This window comes from Aotus nancymaae, unplaced genomic scaffold, assembly GCF_030222135.1.
Source record: "Aotus nancymaae isolate 86718 unplaced genomic scaffold, 86718_ANA_hifiasm-v0.15.2.pri h1tg000067l, whole genome shotgun sequence".
Classification (NCBI taxonomy): Eukaryota; Metazoa; Chordata; class Mammalia; order Primates; family Aotidae; genus Aotus; species Aotus nancymaae.
Window position 1 is genome coordinate 36043411 of NW_026988482.1, and position 24373 is coordinate 36067783.

At 45.3% G+C, this 24373-nt stretch overlaps 1 protein-coding gene across 2 annotated transcripts in view; it reads left to right on the forward strand.

Moving 5' to 3' along the window:
• The first annotated feature begins 311 nt into the window (after positions 1–311).
• PTPRG (protein tyrosine phosphatase receptor type G) overlaps positions 312–24373 on the forward strand; it is a 765140-nt gene continuing 741078 nt past the window's right edge. The window contains exon 1 of one of the 2 annotated variants that reach the window (XM_064367285.1): positions 312–539. In XM_064367285.1, the coding sequence (XP_064223355.1) occupies positions 455–539 (85 nt within the window). In that variant the 5' untranslated portion in view covers positions 312–454. The remainder of the gene's footprint in view (positions 540–24373) is intronic. The other variant, XM_064367284.1, reaches the window with a different exon arrangement.

Here is a 24373-nt window from a genome sequence, read left to right on the forward strand (position 1 = left end):
CTGAAGCCCGGAGACGCCGCGCCGTGCTCAGCCCCGCCGCCGCCCGCCGGCTCTCGGGCTGTGCTGCGCTGCCGACTCAAGTTGGGGATCCTCGGCTGCTCACCGCCGCCGCCGCCCGCGGTCCCTTCCTGCCCTGGGCCCGGGGCATCGCCGCCAGCCGCCGACTCCGCGCCCTGCCCGCTCGGCTTGCTCCTTTTGAACGGAAAGCGGCCCTTCTCCGCCGAGAGGATCGTCCCCAGCGTGGCTCCGCGTTCCCGGTCACTTTTTGAGATTTTCCGGGGGGCGCTCGGCGGCTTCCCGGATTCCAAGGGGACTCGGGCCGCTGCGCGCGGGTCGCCCGTGGAGCTGGCTAGCCGGGGAAGCGCCCCGGCTTAGCGGAGGCTCTCACGGAGGCAAGAACTTATTCAACAAGTTTATCCCCCTGGTTTCCTCTTTTCGATGTGCGTTTTCGGACATGCGGAGGTTACTGGAACCGTGTTGGTGGATTTTGTTCCTGAAAATCACCAGTTCCGTGCTCCATTATGTCGTGTGCTTCCCCGGTGAGTGCCGGCCGCCGAGGGGACGCGGCCCCGACCGGCGCGCGTTGGGGATGCGGAGTTGTCGACTGGGCGCGGAGCTCCGGCGCCCGTCCGGGAGACCCTGGAGGGGGTGGAGGGGGGCCCGGTGCCTGGGGAGGAGGGGAGGATGTGCTCTGCGGGCTTGGGCGATGTTTGGGGAGGCTGGTGGTCGAGGAAGGTGGAGGCAGGGGCCGGCCAGGGAGGGACTGAAGGACGCGGGGGTCTGCTTCTGCTTCGGTTTGGGGGGCCTGGGGAACTGGAATCGGGAGAAAGGGGGACTCGCTTTGCTGATTCGCCGCCGATCGGGAGAACTCGAGTTGTGGGGCGGTTAGCGAGACTGAGGCCATGGAAAGGATGCTTCTGTGGGTTTGGGGGGCCCGGGTGACCCCCTCGCTCCGGCGGGTATTGAAAGAGCTTGGGGGGGTGCTGTTCTCCAGCCCTTTGGGAGGGCTAGGTTTCTGGGAATGGAAGTCGGAGGCTGGCTGCGGAGGACTGAGAATGTGGGGAGCAGCCTGCGTTCTGGGGTCGGGGGTGCCCTCCCTCTTTATTGGGGCGATTGGGGCTGGGGCGCGGGCAGCCCTTCTGTGCCGGCTTGAGGCATCCTCTTTGGGCGCAGTGAGAGGGCAGGGCACAGGCGGTTTGGGAGAGATCCCGTGTCATCTCCAGCCCCGGCCCTTGGTCCCTTCCCTCCGCTGCTCTGCTCGAATGGATTGCCGGGGTCCGGGCGCTGGCGCGCGTGGAGGCGGGCGGGTCGGTGGCCGGGGTGCTGTTCGCGCCGGGGCGGATTTTTTCCTGTCTCGCGCGCCCTGCCTACCTTCATCTTTGCCCTTTTGCAGGCTGTTGGCGGCTAGCAGACCCAGATCCTCTCCTTTCTGGCCAGGTTAAGACGGGAACAATATTGGCCATTGAAAACTAGAATAAATCACCGCCGTAACGGTGTATGGCTCGGCGACCCTCCACTTCCAGCCCTCAGCTGGCAGGCCCCCCTCCTCTCTCCCCTGGGGAGGGCAGAGGCCAGCTGCCTCCTTCTCCTCTCTTGCAGGACCCCCGGGCTGCAGCCTGGAGCTCCCTCGTAGCTGTCCTGCTCCTTCCTTGGGGGTGGAGGCCAAGTCCTGCTCTAGCCCGGGGAAGGGCTGGAAGAAAGGGGGCGATTCGCTTTTCATCCCTTGCTCCCCCAAGGACGGAGAATTCCCGGTTTTTCTGCCCTCTTATCCACCAGCTCCTGGATACCCGGAGGTAGAGGTTATCTGAATCAAGAAAGAGAGGAAAGTGCCCCGAGGTTTCCGCTCTGTCTGGGTTACAGCCGCCAGTCTCCGGGCGGTTGGAGCGCCCTTTTTTGGTGCAGCGGGTCCCCCAGTCCCATCGTGCGCCCCGGATCAGGGCGCGGGCACCCTTGCCGCCCTCGAGGATCCCTCTTGGGGGACTAGCAGCGAATGCCCGCTTTGTACATTCGGGGTGGCCTCGAGGGGCAGAAAGGCAAAGAAAGCAACGTCTTGTCTTCTGCACCCCATTTTCTCTCTGCGCATCCTCCTGCCAGCGGAGCGGCACGGAGCTCCTGTCACAGCCCAGAAGCCCAGCTGAGAGCCCGAGCGAGGACGTGCGTCTACACTCACCCTGGGGCCTGGGGTTTGCCCACTGGATCCTGCCTCTACGGTTGTGCGGGCCATGGGGACATCTCCCCTTAGAAACAGCTGCCTTCATTCAGTTAAAGACCACGGCTCAGTATTTGGGTTAATCATTTCCCCCTTCTAGTCTTCTCTGCTATGCCACGGACTTGCCAGCTGAGCAGGCTCAGGTGCACACAGGGGTCGAGCTTTGTGAGGGCCATGCTTTGATGGGTGCAGTGGGAGGCCGTGGAGGGCAGCCTTTTAAATTAGAGGAATTTCCAGTTCCACTTATGTCCTTTTTGTGCTCGGGGATGCAGTCAGTGGGCTGACCGTGATTTTCTTTTCCCTGGTGTTTGAGGAAGCTTGAGATCCAAAATTGGACTTGCCAGGGAGCCTGCCTTCGTGGGGCTTGGACCATTTTCGTCTTCTCATTTTCTTTTCGCGCCCACGCTGCGAGGTAAATAGCCCCTTTTCTGGTCCGGGAGCCGAGGGGTGTCGGAAAGGGAAAGGGCAGTGGTGGGAGGCGCAGGGAAGAAGGCGGTTTGGTTTGGAAAACTGCAGCCGGAGAGGGTGCAGCAGCCTTTGGAGCAAGGCAAAGTTAAAATATCAGAGCTCTGGGAGACGCTGGCTTTCCGTTTTCTGAGGTTGCCGCGACGCTGCTGGACCTCAGGGGGCGCCCCCGAGCCACTGGTGGGGCTCCTGCCACCTCCACACTGGTCGGCCTTGGCCACCTCCACGCCGCGGGAATGGGGCGCGTGTGCCCAGGTTCCGAGACTGGGGGCTGCAGACGCGCCTTGGCGCGAGGAGGTGGCCTAGGCCTGAGGATGCTGCTCCTGGCCTTCCCGAAACCCGGTAGGGGCTGGAGTTCGCCTTGGGACGCCCACTTCTTGCCTGCCATAACCTCAGAAGCTCTTACCTGTTTGACACGAGGGATAAAAATGCTTCTGTTTTGGAGTAGGGTCCTCTTTGTGAGGTCTTAGCCAAAATCCCTTGTTACTTAGTATTTTTGTTTCCTCTCAGAATAGCCTAACTCTTCAGTTGCATTTTCAGTTGCATTGAGTTCTCAGCTCCTGTTCCGGATACGGGGTAGCTTGAGTTGGGGCAGGGCGTTGGAATCACAGCCCTGGCATGGGCTTTTCCCCAGTGGATCGCAAACAGTGGCTTTTAGTTTTTCAACAGCAGTGTGGCAGGTTTGGGATCCATTCAGGGTTAATAATGTCTCAAGTGATGCTTTCCAAGTGCAAAGCCAAGAATGTTACCCAACATGTTACTAGGCATATTAAGTTCTTAGACATGTTTAAAACGTACTATAGAAACATTTACAAAAATAGCAAAATATAATGGATCCCCCACCCAACTTCAAAACTCGCAACTGAATCTTCCCTCATCTCTTCCTTCCCAACACCTTATTGTAAAGCAAATCTTATACATAGTTCATTCAGACTCTGATATGTATATATCTAATCACTGGGAATTTAATTGCCTCTGATGCAATATAAATTATGTTACTTGAGAGGGTTAACCTTTTATCTGTTTTACATTCTCAGGCTATTCAGCAGATTTTTTTTTTTTTAATTGATTTTTGTCTTCTGGCCCTCAGAGTGAAACTCTTTGGTTTTGATATGTTTTGTATTGTAATTACCTTACATCCAGAATGATGCCATTGGAAACACTTGAGATGGATAAGCTCAGCTGTGTGCCTTGGATGTGTCAGCATTGGAGGCTCCATGATTGATGTCGGGAGAATCATGAATCTCCCTCTAAGCGGTCTTTTCTTTTATTTGCATGTGCGGGCTTTAGTCCTGATGGGCATCCCTTACGGCCTTTTTTGGAAAAGGCAGAAGTAGTATTTGGAAGTCAGCAATCTTTCTCTTTACAGGATGCAAGATCGTACAGGCTTTTCCCCCCTCTCTCTCATGTATCATGTTTGAAAATGAAGAATCTTTATTCAGTCTCTAAACTGGGTCCCTTTGACACAGTTATCGAATAAAAATCTTTGATGTTTCCTTCTAACACAGTGTTCACATTCGAGGGTTGATGGACTTAGAACACTAATAAAGATAGGCATAAACAGGGCCTTTTGGAAATAGAGGAAGTTGTTGCTGTTACTGGAAGAAGAGAGGTCATAGGAAAGGTTGGCTTCTGTGGGAAAAGTGAGTATCCCATAGTAAAGCTGTGAGCTTCTCCCCTTAATTATGGACCTGTTTTCACCGAATAAAAGATTATGTTGTTGTTTACATGAAACAATCCAGGGAATGCTGATGATTCAATGCAGCAAAGCAAACAAGCCCTTTCAGATTTGCCTTTCTATTCTAAAAAGCTCTCAGTTAACAGAGTAGAAATCAGTTGTATACCTGAATGCCAATTGCAAGTAACTTTCTTTGCATTCACAATAGATCATTTAAAATGGCCTAGAGTAATTCAGGAGCCTCTTCTACCCCCTTGCCTCCCTACCTTTTCCTGGATAATTCTTTTCTTTTTTTTGAGACGGAGTCTCCTGCCTCAGAGCATCCTGAGTAGCTGGGTCTACAGGCACGTGTCACCATGCCTGGCTAATTTTGGTATTTTTGTAGAGATGGGGTTTTGCCATGTTGGCCAGGCTGGTCTTAAACTCATGACCTCAGGTGATCCACCTGTCTCAGCCTCCCAAAGTGCTGGGATTGCAGGCGTGAGCCACTGTGTCCAGCCCCTGGAAACTTCTTAACCAAAGAGACAGTCTGGGTACTTAAATTAGCCTTACGTGGGTGAAGAAGGCAAATGAAGCATTGCTACTGGGCTGTTGCTTTAGCGCTTCACTTTTTACAGGGAAACGCTGTTTGTTCTTTTAAAATCTGGATTTCCATTCAGCATGTGGGACAGTGAAATGCCATTTCTAGGCAGGATAAAGATGACAGTGTGTGTACATTCTCAATTAAGAGATTTAAACATTTGTAATTAACAGTCATCCTGGGTTACATTTCATGTGGTCACATTCCATAACCCAGAGCTTAGGGGAAAAATTTAGGGCATCCGAAGTTCCCACTTGATGCCCTGAAATAAGGCCTTGGTTTGCTTTGGTTTGAAATTGACCTCTGTTAGATATTGGGTGGCGGTCATTGAAACTGTTTTTGACTGTATCCTGTTTAGAGAATAAAAGGGCTGTGTCCAACAATATGATGGAAGCCAGGGAGTACCCTGCTCCCCACCTTTAACTCCACCTAAGCTTGATCTAGGTAAAGTAGCCACTGATGAGGCAGAGGGTGTGGCTTAGGAGGGGCTGAGAAGAGCCTGCTCCTGGCCAGCTGTGAGGGCTTCCTGTGGAATTTGGCAATAGTCACTGACTTTGTCCCAGAATGAGGTTGCCTGTGCAAATGATTAAAAGATAAGACTGGGCACTGTGGCTCCTGTAATCCCAGTGCTTTGGGAGGCGGGAGGGTCGCTTGAGCCCAGGAGTTCGAGACCAGCCAGGGCAACATAGGGAGACCCTGCCTCTATAAATAGAACAAAAATTAGCTGGGTGCACTCCTTAGGCCCCACTACTCGGGTGGCTAAGATGGGAGGATTGCTTGAGCCCACAAGATTGAGGCTGTGGTGAGCTGTGCTCATGCCACTGCGCTCCAGCCTGGGTGACACAGTGAGGAGACCCTGTCTCAAAAAAAAAAAGATTAAAAGATCAAATGTGGGCTGGGCATGGTGGCTCATGCCTATCATCTCAGCACTTAAGGTAACCAAGGTGGGCAGATTGCTTAAGCCTAGTAGTTTGAGAGCAGCCATCGGCAACCTGGTGAGACCCCCATCTCTACAAAAATTAAAAAAATTAGCTGCACATGGTGGTGTGCGCCTGCAGTTCCAGCTACTCCAGAAGTGGAGGACAGGAGTTTGGGGCTGCAGTGAGCTGTGATGATGCCACTGCACTCCAGCCTGGGTGTCAGAGTGAGACCCTGTTCTTAAAAAAAAAATTACCTCCATTTGCCAGTCTGAGAAATTGGAGCAACCCTGTTGCTTGGAAATGAACTATATCCAGGTCTATGGCAATGTTCTGCGCACTTAAAAAGTCAACTGTACTTGTGTAAAAAGAGTTATTTGTTACGGACTTTGCTTTAACGTATTTCTGGTATTGTGTTTATGTGGAGTTGTAAGCAATAAAAATCATTAAAACGGATAAGTATATTCCAGAAACCTGTATTTACTTTCCCTTATTTTTCCCTACAATTTGCCTGTTGCAAATTTCCAAGAACACAGGATTGTTAATGTCTCTTTAAAAAATGTCTTAAGGTAATACAGGTAAATTTCACTTTCAGTAAAGTCTGTGATGATTGAGATGTATAACAAATAAATTCATGGTTACTCAGTAAGAAAAGGATTGTTAGGTAATAGCGGTGCAAGATTTCTTTAAGTAGCTAGAGGGCTTCTTGAGTGATTGTCCCCTCCTATGGGGACAGCTATAATTGGAGGGACCATTTCACCTGGTATCATTTGTAGCAAGATATTTGGTGTTTTGACAGAAAAATATATTCTGTGTGAGATGGCTTACTGGGTCTGTGCAGGCCCAAGGTTTTTATGATTGCAGCCCTTAATACAACTATTTATTTATTTATTTATTTTTTGGCTGGGCATGGTGGCTTACATCTGTAATGGCTTACAGTTTCCCATCACTTTGGGAAGCCGAGGCAGGTGGATCACGAGGTCAAGAGATCGAGACCATCCTGGCCAACAAGCTGAAACCCTATCTCTACTAAAAATACAAAAATTAGCTGGGCGTGGTGGCAGGCGCTCGTAGTCCCAGGTACTCAGGACCACTTAAAAAAAAATTTTTTTTTTTTTAAGACCTTCTAGGGCTAGGAAGAGGAATGACAGCTGATGAAGTTTTATATGTGCCTGGTGTCTCTTTTGGAAGCCTCCCAAACTGGATTGGGTAGTGTTTCACTTGTACTTGGCATGGGTGGGGCGGGAGGTAACTTACACATTGAATGAGAACTTTGATGTCTGTCAGCTAGTTGATGAGAGTCGCCATACTGTTTTGTCAGCAGGTGGCAGGAAGAAATCCTTTAGGAGTCTGGAACTTGTTAATACTTTCATTTGTTTTCTAAACTAGGTAGCTATTGAGAGTTATACAGAATATAGCAAAGTAGGTAAGAATATGGCCTCTTTCCTATCTTTGCCATTGATAGCTGTGCTACCTTAGAAAACTTACCCTCTCTGTGCCTCATTATCTTTTTTTTCCTCTGAAATGGGGTGGTGATAGAAGCCTAAGGTCTTCGTGAGGCTTGAATGAGAATGCGTATAAGGACTTAGTACTGTGCATGGTAAGTAGTACATGCTCAATAACCATTTGTTTTAATCAAAAATTTTTTATGTTTATAGAGACAGGGTCTCTCCCTATGTTGCCCAGGCTGGTCTTAAACTCCTTACCTCAGGTGATCCTCCTACCTCAGCTTCCCAAAGTGCTAGGATTACAGGCCTGAGCCATTGCTCGTGGCCCATATTTTTATTTATTTATTTATTTATTTTCTTTTTCTTTTTTTTTTTTTGAGATGGAGTCTCACTCTGTCACCAGGCTAGGGTGCAGTGGCTCAATCTCGACTCACTGCAGCCTCCACCTCCCAGGTTCAAGCAATTCTCCTGCCTCAGCCTCCCGAGTAGTCAGGACTACAGGCATGCACCAGCATGCCCACCTAATTTTTATATTTTTAGTATAGACGGAGTTTCACCATGTTGGCTAGGGATGGTCTCGATCTCTTGACCTTGTGATCCACCCACCTCGGCCTCCCAGAGTGCTGGGATTACAGGCATGAGCCACCGTGCCCGGCCCCCACTGTTTTTATTTTATGTGCATTTAAGAGGTTTGGATGGGAGTGTATGGAAAGAGGGAGGAAAGTGGAACTGAAAAGGACAACTGTATGTATAGACAGATTTTTTAAAAATTCTGTAAACATGTATGATGGGTTTTTGTACCTGTCTTTGCTGTTTAAGGTGAGGAGGAGTAGGGATGAGCATGAGGACATCCTACGTAAGATTACTAACAGGTTACATTTTGAGGTTTAAAGAAATGAGAAAGCCCTGACGAAATCTGAGATACCGCCTTGCCCGCGTTGCAAAGGAGGTCTCTGCTTTCTCAGTTTAAAGTGGGAAAAATGCTTTCTCCAGGCTTGAAATATACCTCATGAATCTTCCAAATCCCTGTGTAGAAAGAGTCGCTTGGTCCTGAACCCTGAGATGTTAATTTCTATTCTCAGGCCTTATGGACGGTGTGGTAATGGAGGGAAATAGGTTACTCTCATTACTGGATTTCAATTTGGCTCCACTGATGGGAGGCAAACGGTAGTTGGGTGTTTGCTTGTATTTTGCACTTGTTTAACGCTTGAATACATTCATATCCTGTCTCCATATTTTCATGGATTCAGAGCTACAGAGCATATGAGAGAGAACCACACACTCATGCACACCTCGTGCCCTCTAATCTTTTTTTTTTTTTTCCAGACTGAAATCGGCATGATATTTTTCTGGCCAAACAACAAAATGTGATTTTAAACTACTCAGTTTAGCTATTTTTGGGGAGTAGCAAAGTGACACAGTTGGCTGCTGAATTCTAGCAACTATAAAAGAAAAAAATGAAAGCATAGTTCATGGAATATGTAACACTTCCATGTAAGAAAATAGGACAACTGGTTCTTATTTTTGGGTCTGTGATACTATCTTTCTAAGTGAGTGAAGCAGGGTGTTGTATAATGCAGTGGATATACTTTTGAGGAATTCATACTACTTACAATATACATCTAAGAGATATCTGAGTTCTCATACCACTGCTGCCTCATGAATTCTGCAGTGCCCTTAAATCAGATCTTCTCATTAATTGGGAATGATTTGGAAAGGGGACATAGCCATAAGCAATGGACCAAGCATAAAAGCATAGTCCAGATTAGTGAGGAAATATTACTCACTTTTTAAGGTTGTCTCAAGAACTTTTTAAGAATTGTCAAAAAGGATTTATTTACAAAGCAGTGACTATTTATAAATGAGTTCTACCCATTTTTTAAAATGACACTTTTCCAGAAGCATTTCTCTTCAGTTAAGTGTGGAGGCTTAGCTCTGTCTGTGAGTAGCTAAGGGTGGTTACCCTTGGGTGGTTACCCAGCATCTTGTAGGAGTAGGGTTGGGTGGCGCTGGGGATCTGGGAGTTCCAGATATACTTATCTCTTATTCGGAATCCATACCAAAACCCCAGAGGCCCGGGCTGAAATACTCAGTTCATTACAGCATTTATCTTGGGCAAATGGGCCCCAGCCTTTTAATCTATAAAATGGGAACAATAGTTAAATTAGCCTACGCTTACCAAGCACTTGTGATCTGTGCCCCGAGCTTGAGCATTTTTATATGCTTTTAATCATCCATGGAAGTAGAAACTGTGATTACTCCCACTGTAGGATGAGGAAACTAAAGTTGAAAGAGGTAGGTCCAAGGTCACCAGGGCAGTAAGGGGGTGTGAGTAATGTTCCTCTAATCATGGCTCAGGATTTTTGTTTTTTTTTAAATTTCAGACCATTTGTTTTTTGAAGACAGTATGGAAACTGTTTTGCCTAATTGCACAGAAGGGCCAATTAAAAGATTGAGCTTTATGTATTTCACCCTATTACTTTTCCCATACAAGCAAGTGCCATAAACACTGGGTGAAATAAAGGTGTCTTCCTGTACTTGCTACAATTAAATAAGGAAGTAATGCAATTAGTATAGGATTTTATTTGGTTACGTTGAAGAGATGACCTTTCAGCAAATTACTTTAGCTTCTGAATAAGCTGATAATAACTGTGGTTAGAGTCTGAATTTGTTGGTGGTGAGTTTTGTTGACACTACTCCTCTTCCAGATTACCTAAACTGATTTGCTTTGTAATTTGAGAACTTTTGTTTGGGGCTTTGAATATGGTTACTTTGTAATAATGCCGTATTTTTAATATCCCATGTATATCATCTAAGTGTGGGCTGCAGGCTCTGAATCATAACTTCAGGAAAAGGTCTGAGGGAGTTGTGTTTGGCAAGAGATGGCCGGGTTCTGCATTTTTCCTCTGGAGTTTAGAACTAGCTGTGGGAGCCAGCCAAACCAGCTGTGGGATCTTGGACAAGACCCTTGATTTTCTTTGGGGTTGTTTTCCTCACCCTTTACTAAATGGCTTCTAAAAATTTTTTCTGAAATTTTAGAGATTGTTGCTTACAGGCTAGGCAGTTTGGAAGGGTTATGGTCTTTTTGCAATATGCAAATCAGATACCAGGGACACAGTGTGATTTGTGAGGTGCGCCTGTTGACTTTTTCCTATGAGGGTTTGCTTCCTAAGGCATTGAGAACCCTTCCATTATCTTGCTAACCTTGTTGCAGATTATCCTGAGGGAGTAGCAGACAAGGTGATGAGTGGAACTTGGTTAGTGGAATGCCTATAAGCTATTTTTTTTGTTTGTTTTTTAAACATGAAATCTTACATTTTCTGGAGACAGAACTTAAATACAAAGATTTGCTCATGCCAACAAAGTTATGCGTAGCCTTTAAAACTAATGTGATTTATGATTGGAGTAATGGGGACAGTTGTCTTTGTCTGAAATGAGACAAGAAGCTAGTTCTGGATCTTGTGTCTGGAAAGGAGAAACGGAGAAAGGACAGGCATTTGGGTTTTCTGGAATTCTACAGATGTTCTGTTTGGGTATACTGTATTTAAAAGAAAAAAAATGAATTAAAAATTAAGAATGGATTAAAAATCAGTCATTTCGCATTCATGCCGTCAACAAGATTCTGAGTGCCTAGAGCATGCCAGGCACTGTCGTAGGCACTGGGAGACAATGGTGACTGGAACAGATGGAAGTCCTGGTCCTCTTGAGAGCTTCCCATGAAAATCTGGGCTACTCTTGAAAACTAGGAAGATCTAGCAGCCTAGGGCCTATGTCTTGCTTGGCAACAGCATTAACCTGAAATTAAATAGTGCTACCCCTTGGGATGGGGCACACACCTGGCCCATAGTGGTTATTTACAATACACAGCTGGCCCCTGGAGGTGTTTGTCACCCAAGCATAGGTGTTTTTCCTGAGGGACAGATTTTTTTTTTCTTTGGGCTTGTTTGGGGTTTTGTATTGCCTGAAATTATTTCATGTGTCACTGTGTGCATGCGCACATGCGCTGGTGCACACAGGTGCATTGCTGGCTGATGACATGCCTTCTTTCCCGCCAGTCTCGCCTATGAAGCTGAGGCTCAGCTCTCCTGGTTGTGTCCTTTTCTGGCTCTACAAATTGCCTGTTGCTTGGGTATTTTACAGTCATGCGTTGACTTCTCTTGTTGATCTGAATTTCTGTTAGCTCCCTCAACTAAAACAAAAGTGTGTTTTGAAAAATCACTCATTTAAGAGCTGGTTCTCTTGGTCACTTTGTTGTTATCAAATGGCCCATGAAGGGTATGATGTGGGGATACAAAGGGGAAAAGCCAGTAACTAACATAGTAGGATCTGAGTACATTAATGTTGGAGATGCCATATTAGTGGATCTCTTGCTGTTTAATTATTTTTAACAGTATGTCTGCCTTCCTAATTTTTGCACATGGATTTTCAATAAATGGTAGAAATAATGCACATTTTAATTTTTCCAAAAACAACATATGAAGGCCTGAACTTTGTACATAATAGAGTGGCTAGCTTTTGACTATTGCAGATGGAAGGTTTGAGGGGCTGATTGCTTCCTTCACCCTTGTTTCAGTACATGTTCATTAAGTGGTCACTGTCATATGTAGTACATTTGTATGATTTCCCTACATGTGATTCAGAGCCAAATTAGACTATGTTCTTTTTTTTTGAGATGGAGTCTTGCTCTGTTGCCAGGCTGGAGTGCAGTGGCACGATCTCGGCTCATTCAACCTCTGCCTTCCGGGTTCAAGTCTGCCTCAGCCTCCCAAGTACCTGGGACTACAGGCGCATGTCACCAAGCCGAGCTAATTTTTGCATTTTTTAGTAGAGATGGGGTTTTACCATGTTGGCCGGGATGGTCTCGATCTCTTGACCTCGTGATTTGCCTGCCTCAGCCTCCCAAAGTGCTGAGATTACAGGTGTGAGCCACTGTGCCTGGCTTTAGACTGTGTTCTTTGGGGTCAGGACCACATTCCTGCTTGTGCTGTATCTTTGATACCTAGGTAGCGATAGTCATATTTGAGGGCTGACAGAATAGGAAGATAATGCTCTTCAAATGATTAAAGGATGTTTGACAAGACATTGATGTCATTGATGTAGTTTCCAGATACCTCACATTCATATATTGCATCTTCTTAAAAGATAAGCTATCCAAGGTTAATTTCTTCCTTAAGAGAATTCTAAGTATATATATTGTCATGAGGGCTGAAGTTTATCTTTAAAAAGAGAGAAGCTCTTCTGGTGGCCGTGAAGGTGTCTGTTGCTGAAAACAAGATTCTATTCTAATTAAGGAACAAAGTCTATGGGACAGCAGGATTATGTTTTGATGGTTGTAGTGGTAGTAAGCCTTTTTTTTTTTTCTTTCTTGTGGAATAATTTAAGCTAAATTCTGTGAATCTAGTGGTCGTTGTATCAGAAGTGGCCTTGACTCTTAGCGTTGATTCAGGACGAGGCAGCCCACTTATTTCTGCTTGGTTGTTCCAGAAACGGTGAATGAGGTATGTAGAGAGAGCAGAGCTTGCCTCGGCTGACAGTAGAGCAGGAAAATAAATACTGATCTGTTGCCCAGTAATGGCTTTGTGCAGGTTGGTCTAGGAGAGGGCCTTGCCTGAGCTGATCATGCCTGGTTGACAAATACTACTTGATCATCAGATCTACTGCCCTTGATGAGACAGATGTTGGCTGGTGCATCATGGTGATTCCAGGTGTGCGTAGGCAGAAGCTAAGTTTTCTCCAACACATTGCTTGTCAGTGCCTGCCCTATTTTATCCCGATTCCCACCGGTTGTTTTCTCTTTTAAAACTAGTCGTTTTCTCTTATTTGCACGTGCGTAAAGGCTATGAGTGGAGGGTACAGAAAATCTCTTGACAGTTTTAGGCACTCGCTCCGCATTTTCTCAGTCAATTCGGGCAGAAGCTGCTGGGAAATTATTTAATGGGATAGAGGTTTGTATGCCAGAGGTCTTAGTCCATTTGGTGTTGCTGTAATGTTGCCTGAGACTGGGTGGTTTGTAAAGAAAAGAGGTTTATTTAGCTTACAGTTCTGCAGGCTGGGACGTTCAAGGGCATGGCCCAGGTGTCTGGTGAGGGCTTTTGTGCTGTATCATAACATGGCGAGAAGGTGAAAAGGGAAGTGGACACGTGCAAACAAGAGGCAAAACCCACGTGACGCCCTGGCTTTGTAACAACCCATGCTCAAGGGAGCTAATCCATTTACGGGAGAAATGACTCGGGCTTGCCAGAATGAGAATTCTCAGTCCCTACCTGGAGAATGGCACCAAGCCATTCATGAAGGATCCACCCTTGCGACTCAGACGACAGCCACTAGGCTCCACTTCCTAGCACCACCATGTCGAGGACCAAATTTCAACAAGTTTTGGTGAAGACAAACTCAAACCATAGCAGTGGGTAACTCTAGCAGTGCGTTCTTTCTGAACATATTTTAGGATGTGGTTTTTAGAAGAAAATCTCAGTTGCTAGTGAAGTTTCTTAACTGAAATGAGGGAGTTGCTCGTTCTTGAAATTTCTGCTGTTCCTTATGATGTGAGTGGAGGTAAAACTGATTTCTGGGGAGTCTAGGGGAAATGTAAGCACTCTGACCACATAAACAAAGGATTTTGTGAAAATAAATCTTACATGCCTTGGAACCTTTAAATGGGGTTGAGGGAATGAGACTTGAAGACAGGTGGATTCTGATGAAAGAGGCCAGTGGGAAATGCATATTAAAAAATATGCATTTTAAAGAATTTCGCAGGTACCAGGGTGAATCCCAGCTTTGTCCTTTGCTGACTTTGGCCTGTTACTTAACTTTATTGGTTTTCTTATCTTTATAATGGGGATAATGAGAATTGCAACCTTTCGAGTCCTTATGAATATTAAATGAAATGTGTGTGCAAAGCATCAGAAAAGCATTAGGCAGACAGAACCTTTTTTTTTTTTTTTTTTTTTTAAGATGAGGTCTTGCTTTGTCACCCAGGCTGGAATACAGTGGCATGATCTCGGCTCACTGCAACCTCTGCCTCCTGGGTTCAAGCAATTCTTTCTGCCTCAGCTTCCCGAGTAGCTGAGATTACAGGCGCCCACCACCATGCCTGGCTAGTTTTTGTTTTTTTGGTAGAGACAAAGTTTTGCTATGTTGGCCAGGCTGGTCTTGAACTCCTCAGCTCGGGTGATCTGCCCGCCTCAGCCTCCCAAAGTGCTGGAGCTGGTATTACAGACATGAGAGACTGTGCCCACAGAATTTTATAAATGGTACCTAGTTTTCATAGCCACTGCTTAAGATGCATGAAACAAAAGTGTGCATAAACATGCTTTCAACGAATGCCGTGCAATCTGTGAAGACATGGGATTGCTTGAGCTGGGCCGGCAGAGATCCCACAGCTAATAAAGTGGCAGAACCAGAATCTGAACTGGCTTTCAGGATGCGGAGCAGGAGTTAGATGAATTTAAGGTTCACATGGCTACCAGGAAGAGTTGTTTTTTTATTGACAGAGGTTTTAGCAACGATCGCTATTTAGGTTTAATTTGTCCTATATCCCCCACCTTGAAGGATAAGGTGTTTATAGCTACTGTTGATATTCTCATTACTGAAATTATCAGCATGAGTAGGGTACACATGCCTTGCTGTGTATCTTTGTGTTAATATGGGGCCAGTGACACCCACTAGGTACATTCAATGAAAGTGAATAGGTTTGTACCCACTAGGACATTCAATGAAAGTGAATAGGTTTGTTTTCTTCCCGTCCCTGTCCTGTTTGTTACTTTGCAGTTTTTCTACAGAGGAATTGGAGATTGGCATTTGAGCTGATGGTCCCCATTTCCATAGCTGTGGCAGATATTGCTTATTGATCAGAGAGCTCTTTGCTGCTGAAGCCTGAACTAGATCTTAGGATTATTTGCAAAAGTTGGTCTGGGAGAGGACTTTTGTGTCATCTCTGTGCTATAATAAGGCCGATTAGCCAACCTTCAAAAATAGCATAAGAAGGAGAGGTGTATCCAAGTGGATACTGTATTGTTGCAAATAGGTGTGCTGCTACATGGGCAGTTTTTAAGGTTTCGTGGTCCATGAAATTGATTTGAACTTATATTTGACTCACATTTGTTTATTCAGAAAAGAAAATTCAGTTACTTGATGGTAGTTTCATCATATTCTAATTGGTGAGATCCTCTAATGGAGGTTTAGAGATCTAAATTTACTTGCTTATTTTTCTTTTCTTCAAAGCCCAGAGGTTTCGCATCAGATTATGGCACTTGTAGGACTGTTTGTATTCCAAAGTGACACCTTTCTGAATTTTTAGCTATTTAAGTAAGTGTTAAGAATGGGCTTGGTGACAGCAGTTTTTAAAACAGTGAGTTACTTAATGGATCCTTTCCCCTCTGTTGTTTATACCTGACAAAGTATCTTGTGTTATCTCTGAATAAATTTATTGTTACCTTTAGGATAGCTTGTTTTTCAAAATTTGAGGGGTTCTCTGATCAGTGTTATTTTTGATGAGAAATTTGAAGAGTAGGGATATAAGATGAAAGGAATTCATGTGTGAAGCTGACATCAGGTAAATTTTGGGTGCTTGGTAACATATCAAGTACTTGGATGACTTCAGGTAGTCCTGGATATTTTTTCACTTCACGATCCCTTTTGATGTTAAGCCTTTTCCTTAGTTACTATGAAATGTCTGTAGAGCTGCTCTGTTCAATATGGTAGCCACCAGCCACATGTGGCTATTAAACACTTCAAGCATGGCATGTCTAAATTAAAATGTGCTTTAAGTGTAAATTACACACCAGATTTCAAAGACGAAAAAAGTATGTGAAATATCCGATTAAAACTTTTCATTGACTGCCTGTTAAAATGATATTTTAGATATGTTAAGTAGGAAATGCTATTGAGATTACTGTCACCTGTTTCCTTTTACTGTTTCATGTGACTACCGTAAAATTTTAAATTACACATGTGGTTTGCATTTGTGGCTCACATTCTATTTTTATCTGATGGCACTGGTCTAGAGAGCTCTTTCCAACCTTTTGTCACCTTTCGGAAGAGCATTTTACAGCTAAATCTCCTGTGTGACATTGATTGCCTGTTTTCTGTTCCCTACCCCTTCAAACTGTAGGGCTAAGAGAAACTCTTGTAAAGATGGAGAAGGTTGTCTTCTGGAAGATACTGCTTCTGGGATATTATGGGGATATGAGCATAGCAAGTTAGGGTCATTTAGCTTTGCTTGTTTGTTTACCCATCTGTGAAATGGGTAACGGTCCCTGAGTAAATGAGGTAAACCATGTAAGGCATCTGGCACGGCCCTTGGCATCTAGGGAACACTTAAAAATAAAAGCTGTGGCTGGGCACAGTGTCTTACGCCACCTATAATCCCAGCACTTTGGGAGGCTGAGGCGGGCAGATGATGAAGTCAAGAGATGGAGACCATCCTGGCCAACATGGTGAAACCCCATCTCTACTAAAAATACAAAAAATAAGCTGGGGCATGGTGGTGTGAGCCTGTAGTCCCAGCTACTCGGGCGGCTGAGGCAGGAGAATCCCTTGAACCCAGGAGGCAGAGCTTGCAGTGAGCCAAGATTGTGCCATTGCACTCCAGCCTGGCGACAGAGTGAGACTGTTTCAAAATAATAATAATAATAAAAGCCGTTATTCATATTTTACCAGTTCATGAGTAGACATTTAGCAGAGTTCCTGGCATTGATTTCTCCCTGTCCTGGTTCCGGTTGGTGCTACATTGTGGGACCTATGTGGGTTGCAGACAGGTCCCTGCTGCCTATGAAATCCAGGGACAGCATCTCGCTTGAGCTCCTGTTCAGCAATTTGAAGGGTAGAAGGCAACTTGGAGATCTTCACAGATTGCACACGGCTTGTAGAAGCTCCTTGACAGACTGATATAATCCATTGCAGCACTCAGCACCTCATGCCTGATGAAAGAGGCTTTATAATCCCAGACCCTGAGTTTGCTTTCCTGGGTATTTTGTGAATAGTCAGGCTCGTCTAGGATCCAGACTCTGGACTCCAGGGTATTATCAGAGGTCCATACTTTAATATAGCTGTGGATTTATTTGGCCAGTTGGATTGGGTGGTGGTCTCTGCATCTGAGTAGTGTAGAGACATCCAAAATCCCCTTGAGGATGTTTGGTTCCTTTCTCCAACAGAATGTTAAAATGAGTGGCTTTTCCAAGTAAAGTAAATATTCTGTACTCTCCAGCCTGCTACTTAATTTGGAAATTAAAATGTGGAGAATGTGAGAGACAGATAGGACATACTCATATGAGAAAACTGTTAGGTCTGCCCAGAAGGGCTTCTAGCTTGGGTCCTGTTGTGTCCATGTGCTTCCACAGGCCAAGGATGTGGGCAGGGGTGGCTAATGGCTAGGGAGGGAAGCAAAGGGACAGCTGGGAAAACCCCGTCCCTGTTGAATTCTTTTTTAGGTTCCTGATGGAAATGCTTCATTCCCAGGGAATTTTTGGCAGGGTGGACACACACCCTTTGTTTGGTGCAGGTGATAAGAATCTGGGTTTCTGTGGTAAGTTCTTTTATGAGGGATAAACAATAATGTTAAACTCTTCAAGTGAGGATGTTGAAGGGACCTTGGAGATCCTCAGTCCCCATCTGGAGCCTGCCTTGGAAACTCAGGAGAGGGCTTCTGAGAGCAGCCTGTGAGTGCCCACGTGGGAATGGGAACAAAAGGAGTTCCCTGAGGACTTCCTAATTTAGCTCTCCAGCAGGGCCAGACTTCAGAGTGACTCTGAAAGAGACTAGTCCTCCAGACCTTTCTGTCCACACAGAACTTTGGCCGAGTTTCCATTTGCCACGTTATCAAAGCAAACCTTTTCTAGGGAGTGCTGTAATCACCTGCGTCTGCCTCTAGTGACAGCTGCCTCTCTCCCTGTCCCTTCACAGGGTCTGGGAGTTTTACTCTTGTGTAGTATTTTCCACTGTAAGCCCCAAGGGAGGAACATCTCCCTCACCAGGGGTGAGGGAGGGTGCCCTGAAATTCTGCTGTTACTTCTACACGTGTTTCCATGTGGCTAACACAAACCGTTTATTGAGCACCTACTGTGAGCATGAGCTGGTAAAATAAAATAACCTCATGGTAGGGGCTGGACACACTTTATCTGTAATTCATCCTTGAATTTCCCAGGTGTGCAAGGAGAGGTTTTGCTAAGTTAAGAAACTTGCACCGTGTCATACAACTTTGAAAGTGGCGGAACCAGGCTTCTGACTCCAAAGCCAGGGCCCTTCTAACAGTGTGATGCTTCTGTTCATAGGTGGATAACCATCGGTGTGCAGCTTGTGAATTGCTCTTATTGGACTGAATTTTGGGTGCTTAAAGACTAACAGCTGAGTTCTGGAAAGGGAAAAGGCCAGGTGAGCGAGGGCAAAAGGCGAAAACTTAGGCTGATGTCTTAATTTTTTGGCACTTGGCCACTGTAGGATACATGGAATAGGGCGAAGTCTTTGTTTGTAGAGTAGGCTATTAGTAAAGCTTCCAGGGAGTCCAGAGTTGTGCTCTGAGCAGGCACAGTGGCACCTGTAATCCCAGCTACTCGAACAACACTGATTTGAGCTGTGTGGGTCCACTTATATGTGTATTTTTTTTTCGATAAATGTATTAAAAGATTTTTTTGGAGATTTGTGACAATTTTTAAAAAATCACAGATGAACCATGTAGCTGAGAAATATTGAAAAAATAAATGTCATAAATGCATAAAATACATGTAGATACTAGTCTGTTAATGTGTTAACTGATGGTTTACGTTATCAGCCTCAGCCAGGCTTCTGGTCAACAGTAGGCTATTAGTAAAGCTTCTAGGGAGTCCAAAGTTGTGCTCTGAGCCAGGCACGGTGGCACCTGTAATCCCGGCTACTTGGGAGGCTGAAACAGGAGGATGGCCGGAGCCCTGGAGTTTGCAGCCAGTCTAGGCAACACAGACCCTATCTCAAACAAACAAAACAACGAAAACCAACAGAAGTTACACTCAGATTTTTGACTACGTGGGGAGTCGGTATCCCTAACCCTTGAGTCGTTCAAGGGTCAACTCTGTTCTGATTTATGGTTGATAAAATACTAGAATGTATTTGCAACTTAGTAAGGGTTACATATGTTAATAAAAGTAAGGGGGATAAACCTAACTGGGTAGGTGTGTTTTATTCCTGTGGCTAAGAATAAAGTAAAAGGACTTAACATTTATTATTTTCTTTTGGCTGCAGAAACCCTTCAGTAGATCTTCTTAAGTTACCTTGGGTAACAGGATATAATTATACCCTTGGTCTGCAGAGGACATGTTAGCAAGGCACTGTGTGATTTGTACTGGTTTCCGGAGGTTTCCAAGTAGTTACAGGGGAGTAATGTCTTTTGACGGAGAGAAAATATTTGTGTTTCCCTCATTGCCATGTTAGTTCCAGAGCATAGCAGACATGTGTTCTTGCTTTCTGACTTTTCAAAGCCTGGGCTGGGTCCATTCTGGTGTTTTTGTCAATGATATATTTTGTACCCATCTATAGCCAAAAAGCAGCCCTGTAGCCAGGGATGAATTTTAAACTTTTCTGGAGGTGGATACTCTTTAAATAATGAATCCCGGCTCACTGTGCTCCCAGTTAGTTCTAGCCTAGAGGAGGCGTTGTAAATCTAGTCATTAATTCCCTGAGAGAAAGTTGCCAGGCTTTGTTTTTGTCTTTCTTTCATGCCACACCTGTTAATTAGTTCCAGACACTAGCTAATCAGACTCGAGTGTAAAAGCTCTGGGGTGAGAAGGAAGGTCAAATCAGCCGTCTTTCTCCACACACAGCAGAGGCCCTGGTTTTAGTAGAAAGGTTTCTTGGCATCCTTTCCCCCACCTTAGTTCCCTGACTCTGCATTTGATTCGTTTCTGAGTGCAGGGTGCACGTAGCCATGGGGCTCTTTGTCTTCTGTGATTTTAAGTTTCTGCTTATCAGTTTTAGAGCATGTGTCCACGAGAATGTGAGAAGGGGGAGCAGGGGCTGAGTAAATGAGAGAACCCATTTGCTTCTTTTTTTCTTTTTTTGTGAGACAAGAGTCTCGCTCTCTTGCCCAGGCTGGAGTGCAGTTGCACGATCTCAGCTCCCTGCAACCTCTGCTTCCCGGGTTCAAGCGGTTCTCATGCCTCAGCCACCTGCATAGCTGGGACTACAGGCATGTACCCCCATGCTTGGCTGATTTTTGTATCTTTTGTAGAGACAGGGTTTTGCCATGTTGCCCAGGCTGGTCTCAAACTCCTGGGCTCAAGTAATCCACCTGCTTCGGCCTCCCAAAGTGCTGGGATTATACAGGGTGAGCCACTGTACCTGGCCCTTACTTTATTTTTTTGTGTGTTTTGGGAATGCTAAGTATATCATATATTCATACATGCCATTATATATAAATGTTAAAAATCACAAGAGTAGCAATCGTGTGTAGCCAAAGTGGAAAGCTGTCCAGTACATTCTTTTTGGTCCTGGCACAACCCGAGATTGATGCTGTTTCTCTAGGAGCGATGAGCACAGCGTAAGATGGAACAGTTTATCCAAAGTGGCAAGCGCAGCCAGGAAGTAGCCTGACTTGAACCCAGGAGCCTTTGCCTTTGTTTGATAAGCGTGGGATTCATGTTAAATTTAACAATGTATTCTGTGTTTGTGGGATGCTGTGAAGAGAAGGACAACCAGGCTCACTCTTGGGTGCAGCTGTTGACTCCTGGACCTTCCTGTTTCCAGACTGTAGTTAGAGAAATGAATGCCTGAGATGTCCAATGGGACGTTAATGATTTTCAACTATTAGGGAGTTTCCTCTTGCACATTATTGCAAGGAAGGTAATGGCTTCAGGTTAACTGTTAGTGGAAACTCCATGTGTTAGCACTTTGGGGTTTTGGGGGTTAAAAAAATCTGTGCAAAGAGTCCCTAAAGCAGTGTGTGTTGCTGTGTAAGGCTGAAGCTAATAACATGCTGAAATACTGATTCAGACCCTGAGTGTTGAGGAGCAATAGAGTAATGAGATAAGATACCTTCCTACAGGCATGCTGGCTGATGTTTCATGTACACAATGAAGTGAACACAATGACGTGAACAGAGGCAATAATGAGCGTAAGGTGGTGACCAAGAGGTGAATGGGCTTATTCCTAGAGCTGAATCATGCGTTTCTGGGACTTGGACCCGTATCTGCCTTGAATCTTAGGTGCTTCCTCATGGTATAAAGCCATTAGTGACTGCCAGCTGGCAGATGGGCCTTGCAGAGATTTGAGGGGCTTGGGAGCCAATGTTGAGAGGCATGGACGCCAGTGCTGGATGCATTGACTGGTCCCTGAATGCAAGGCGGAGGCATTCAGACTTGATTTTGGTGTCCATGGAGACCGAGCACAGGGAAGGGCTCAGTGGCTTCCTTACCGTGGTCTTGTAAACTGTAGTGTCTCCGTCTTTGTCATGGACTAGCCTTGTGTCCTTAGGCCTCAGTACATCTGTCAGAGGGGATAATGGTCCCTGTCTCATAGAGCTGATGGATGAATTAGATGAGGATGTAAGAACAGCACTGGTCCCTAACAAGCACGTGATGATTGCTGTTGTCCTGATTATATACTGCTGTTATTTTTGCCTGCCTAGCATCTCTTTAACTTTTTTTGCTAATAGCACCTTTGCCACTCTTTGGGTATTGATCTCTTCTCCGTGTTCCTGATGGGATCATCTACTGATTGAGGAGCTCTGTCCACACTTGTTTGAGGGTGGTACAAAACTCAGGTTAGGGGCAGCTTGAGCCACGTGACAAAAAGACACCCTCATCTTTCTCAATTTCTGCTCCCTGAAGCTCAGAGCGACTCCCATCCTTGCCCTTTCTAAGGCTGGATTATTTGGCTCTTGATTGGTGTCTCTGAGACATCCAGGATTCTTTCAATACATTCTTCTGCCTACGTTAACCAAGGGTTGATTTGGGTCATTTTCAATCGAAGGTCACCAGTATCAGCTGGAAGTACACAAAAGAATAGTTAACTAGACGTGTTGAGAAGGACGGGAACCTTCTCCTCTGCCTGCCAAAAATAATAGTGATTTCATTTCTCTGCTTGGTTTTTCGAGTTCATTCATTTTGAGCTTTTTAATCTTCGGGAATCCGAGGACTTTTATTTTGGTACTAGGGACAGCCTCTCTGGAGGAGACATGCTGATAACACTTAGCCTTAACTGCTTCTCTTGATTTTATTTGTAAATTAGAATCCTAAGGATCTGTAAGGAAATGAGTAAAACTTAATTGAACAACATTTAGAGCCAGAATTAAAAATAATAATAAAAAGAATCCATAATGGTAAGAGGCCCTGGAGGATGAGATGAACGCAGAGCTGTGTGTCTGGGCGTATATTTTGTCCACACCTCATCCTTTGTGTCATGTTTTAACTACTGCTTAGAGTGGGGGTCAGCAGTGTCTGATTACCTCCAGAGTTCTTCTCTCTTATCATATCTTGTCCCTCGCTCATGGTTTCCTTTTCTGGAATTATTGGACAGCAAGTGTTCCAACTTAAAATCAATAAGAAGCAATTTCATTTGTTTTTAACTATGAAGACGAGTGCTTCCAGCAGAGCACTGTACTTTCAAGTAAAGTTCAGTTGTTTTTTTCACGTTTTCTGGCTGGTGCCCAAAATGCATTAATTTTTCCTTGTACAAGTTTGCTTATGTTACCCTGCTTTGATCTAAGATCTTGTTACCATCATCCTCTCTTTAAAACTGGGATTGTTGGCATCTGAATCATTTTTGTGTTTTATAGGTCCTTAGTAATCACAGCTCCATTGAGTTTGTCCAGCCGTCTCGCAGGATCTTATTAAAAAGGCAGTATCTTGGCCTGCCCCAGACCAATGGAATCAGAATTTGTGTTTCAGCAAGATCACCAGGTGACTTGGTACGTGCTGGAGTCTGAAGGCTACTCTTTGTTTGAATGGGAATGTCATTCTAATCTCTCCGCTTTTCATAATTTTTTCACTGATTATTGAAGTGTAACAAATGTTCGTTATAGAAAATAGGGGAATTCAGCTGGGTGTGGTGGCGCACACCTATAATCCCAGCACTTTGGGAGGTGAGGTGGGCAGATTGCTTGGGCTTAGGAGTTCCACACCAGCCTGGCCAGCAGGGTGAAACCCCATCTCTACTAAAAATACAAAAATTAGCCAGGTGTGATGTCTGGCACCTGTAGTCCCAGCTACTTGGGAGGCTGAGGCAGGAGGATCTCTTGAGTCTGGGAGGCAGAGGTGGCAGTTAGCCAAGATTGTGCCACCGCACTCTAGCTTGGGTGACAGAGGGAGGCCCTGTCTCAAAAAAAAGAAAAGAAAAGAAAAGAAAATAGGGAAATAATTCATATAGGTACAAGGAGGAAAATGGAAGTCATCTGTAACCTTAACACCCAGTCTTAACTTATGACTTGCCATTTGGTCTATAGCCATTGGGTGGGTTGTTGATAGATTTTTTAAAGACAATATTAGAGGCTGATGTGGTGGCTCCCACCTAAATCCCAGCAGTTTGGGAGGCCAAGGTGGGCAGATTGCTTGAGCTTGGATGTTGGAGACCGGCCTGGGCAACATGGCAAAACCCTGTTGTGTGTACCTATAGTCCCAGGTACTTGGGAGGCTGAGGTGGGAGGATGGCTTGAGCCCAGGAGGCAAAGGTTGCAGTGATGTGGGATTGTGACACTGCACTCCAGCCTGGGCAGCAGAGCCAGACCCTGTCTCAAAAAAGGAAAACCATATTAGTAGAACCATGTTGGGAATATTAAAACGTCTTTTATTTAGCATGCAGTTTGATTTTTGGGAGATGAATGATGAAGATCCAGGTTCTTTTTTGGTCAGTGGCAGAAAATTCTTGAAGAAGTCTTCTCTTCTCTCAAACCTGTTTCCTTTGCTGGGGACCTACTGTGTGCCAGGTGTTGCTACCTGCCTTGTGGAACCATCTAGCTGGTAATCACAGTGGAAAATGAAAAGACACTGATGGGGCTGCTGGATTATAACGTGCATTTTTAGTGAAGCCTCTGGACAGTTGAGACAAAGGAAATTACGAATGCAGTTTGCTTTCTGCTTAATTTCTCTTTTTATTTTTTGCCTTGTTTTTCTAGTA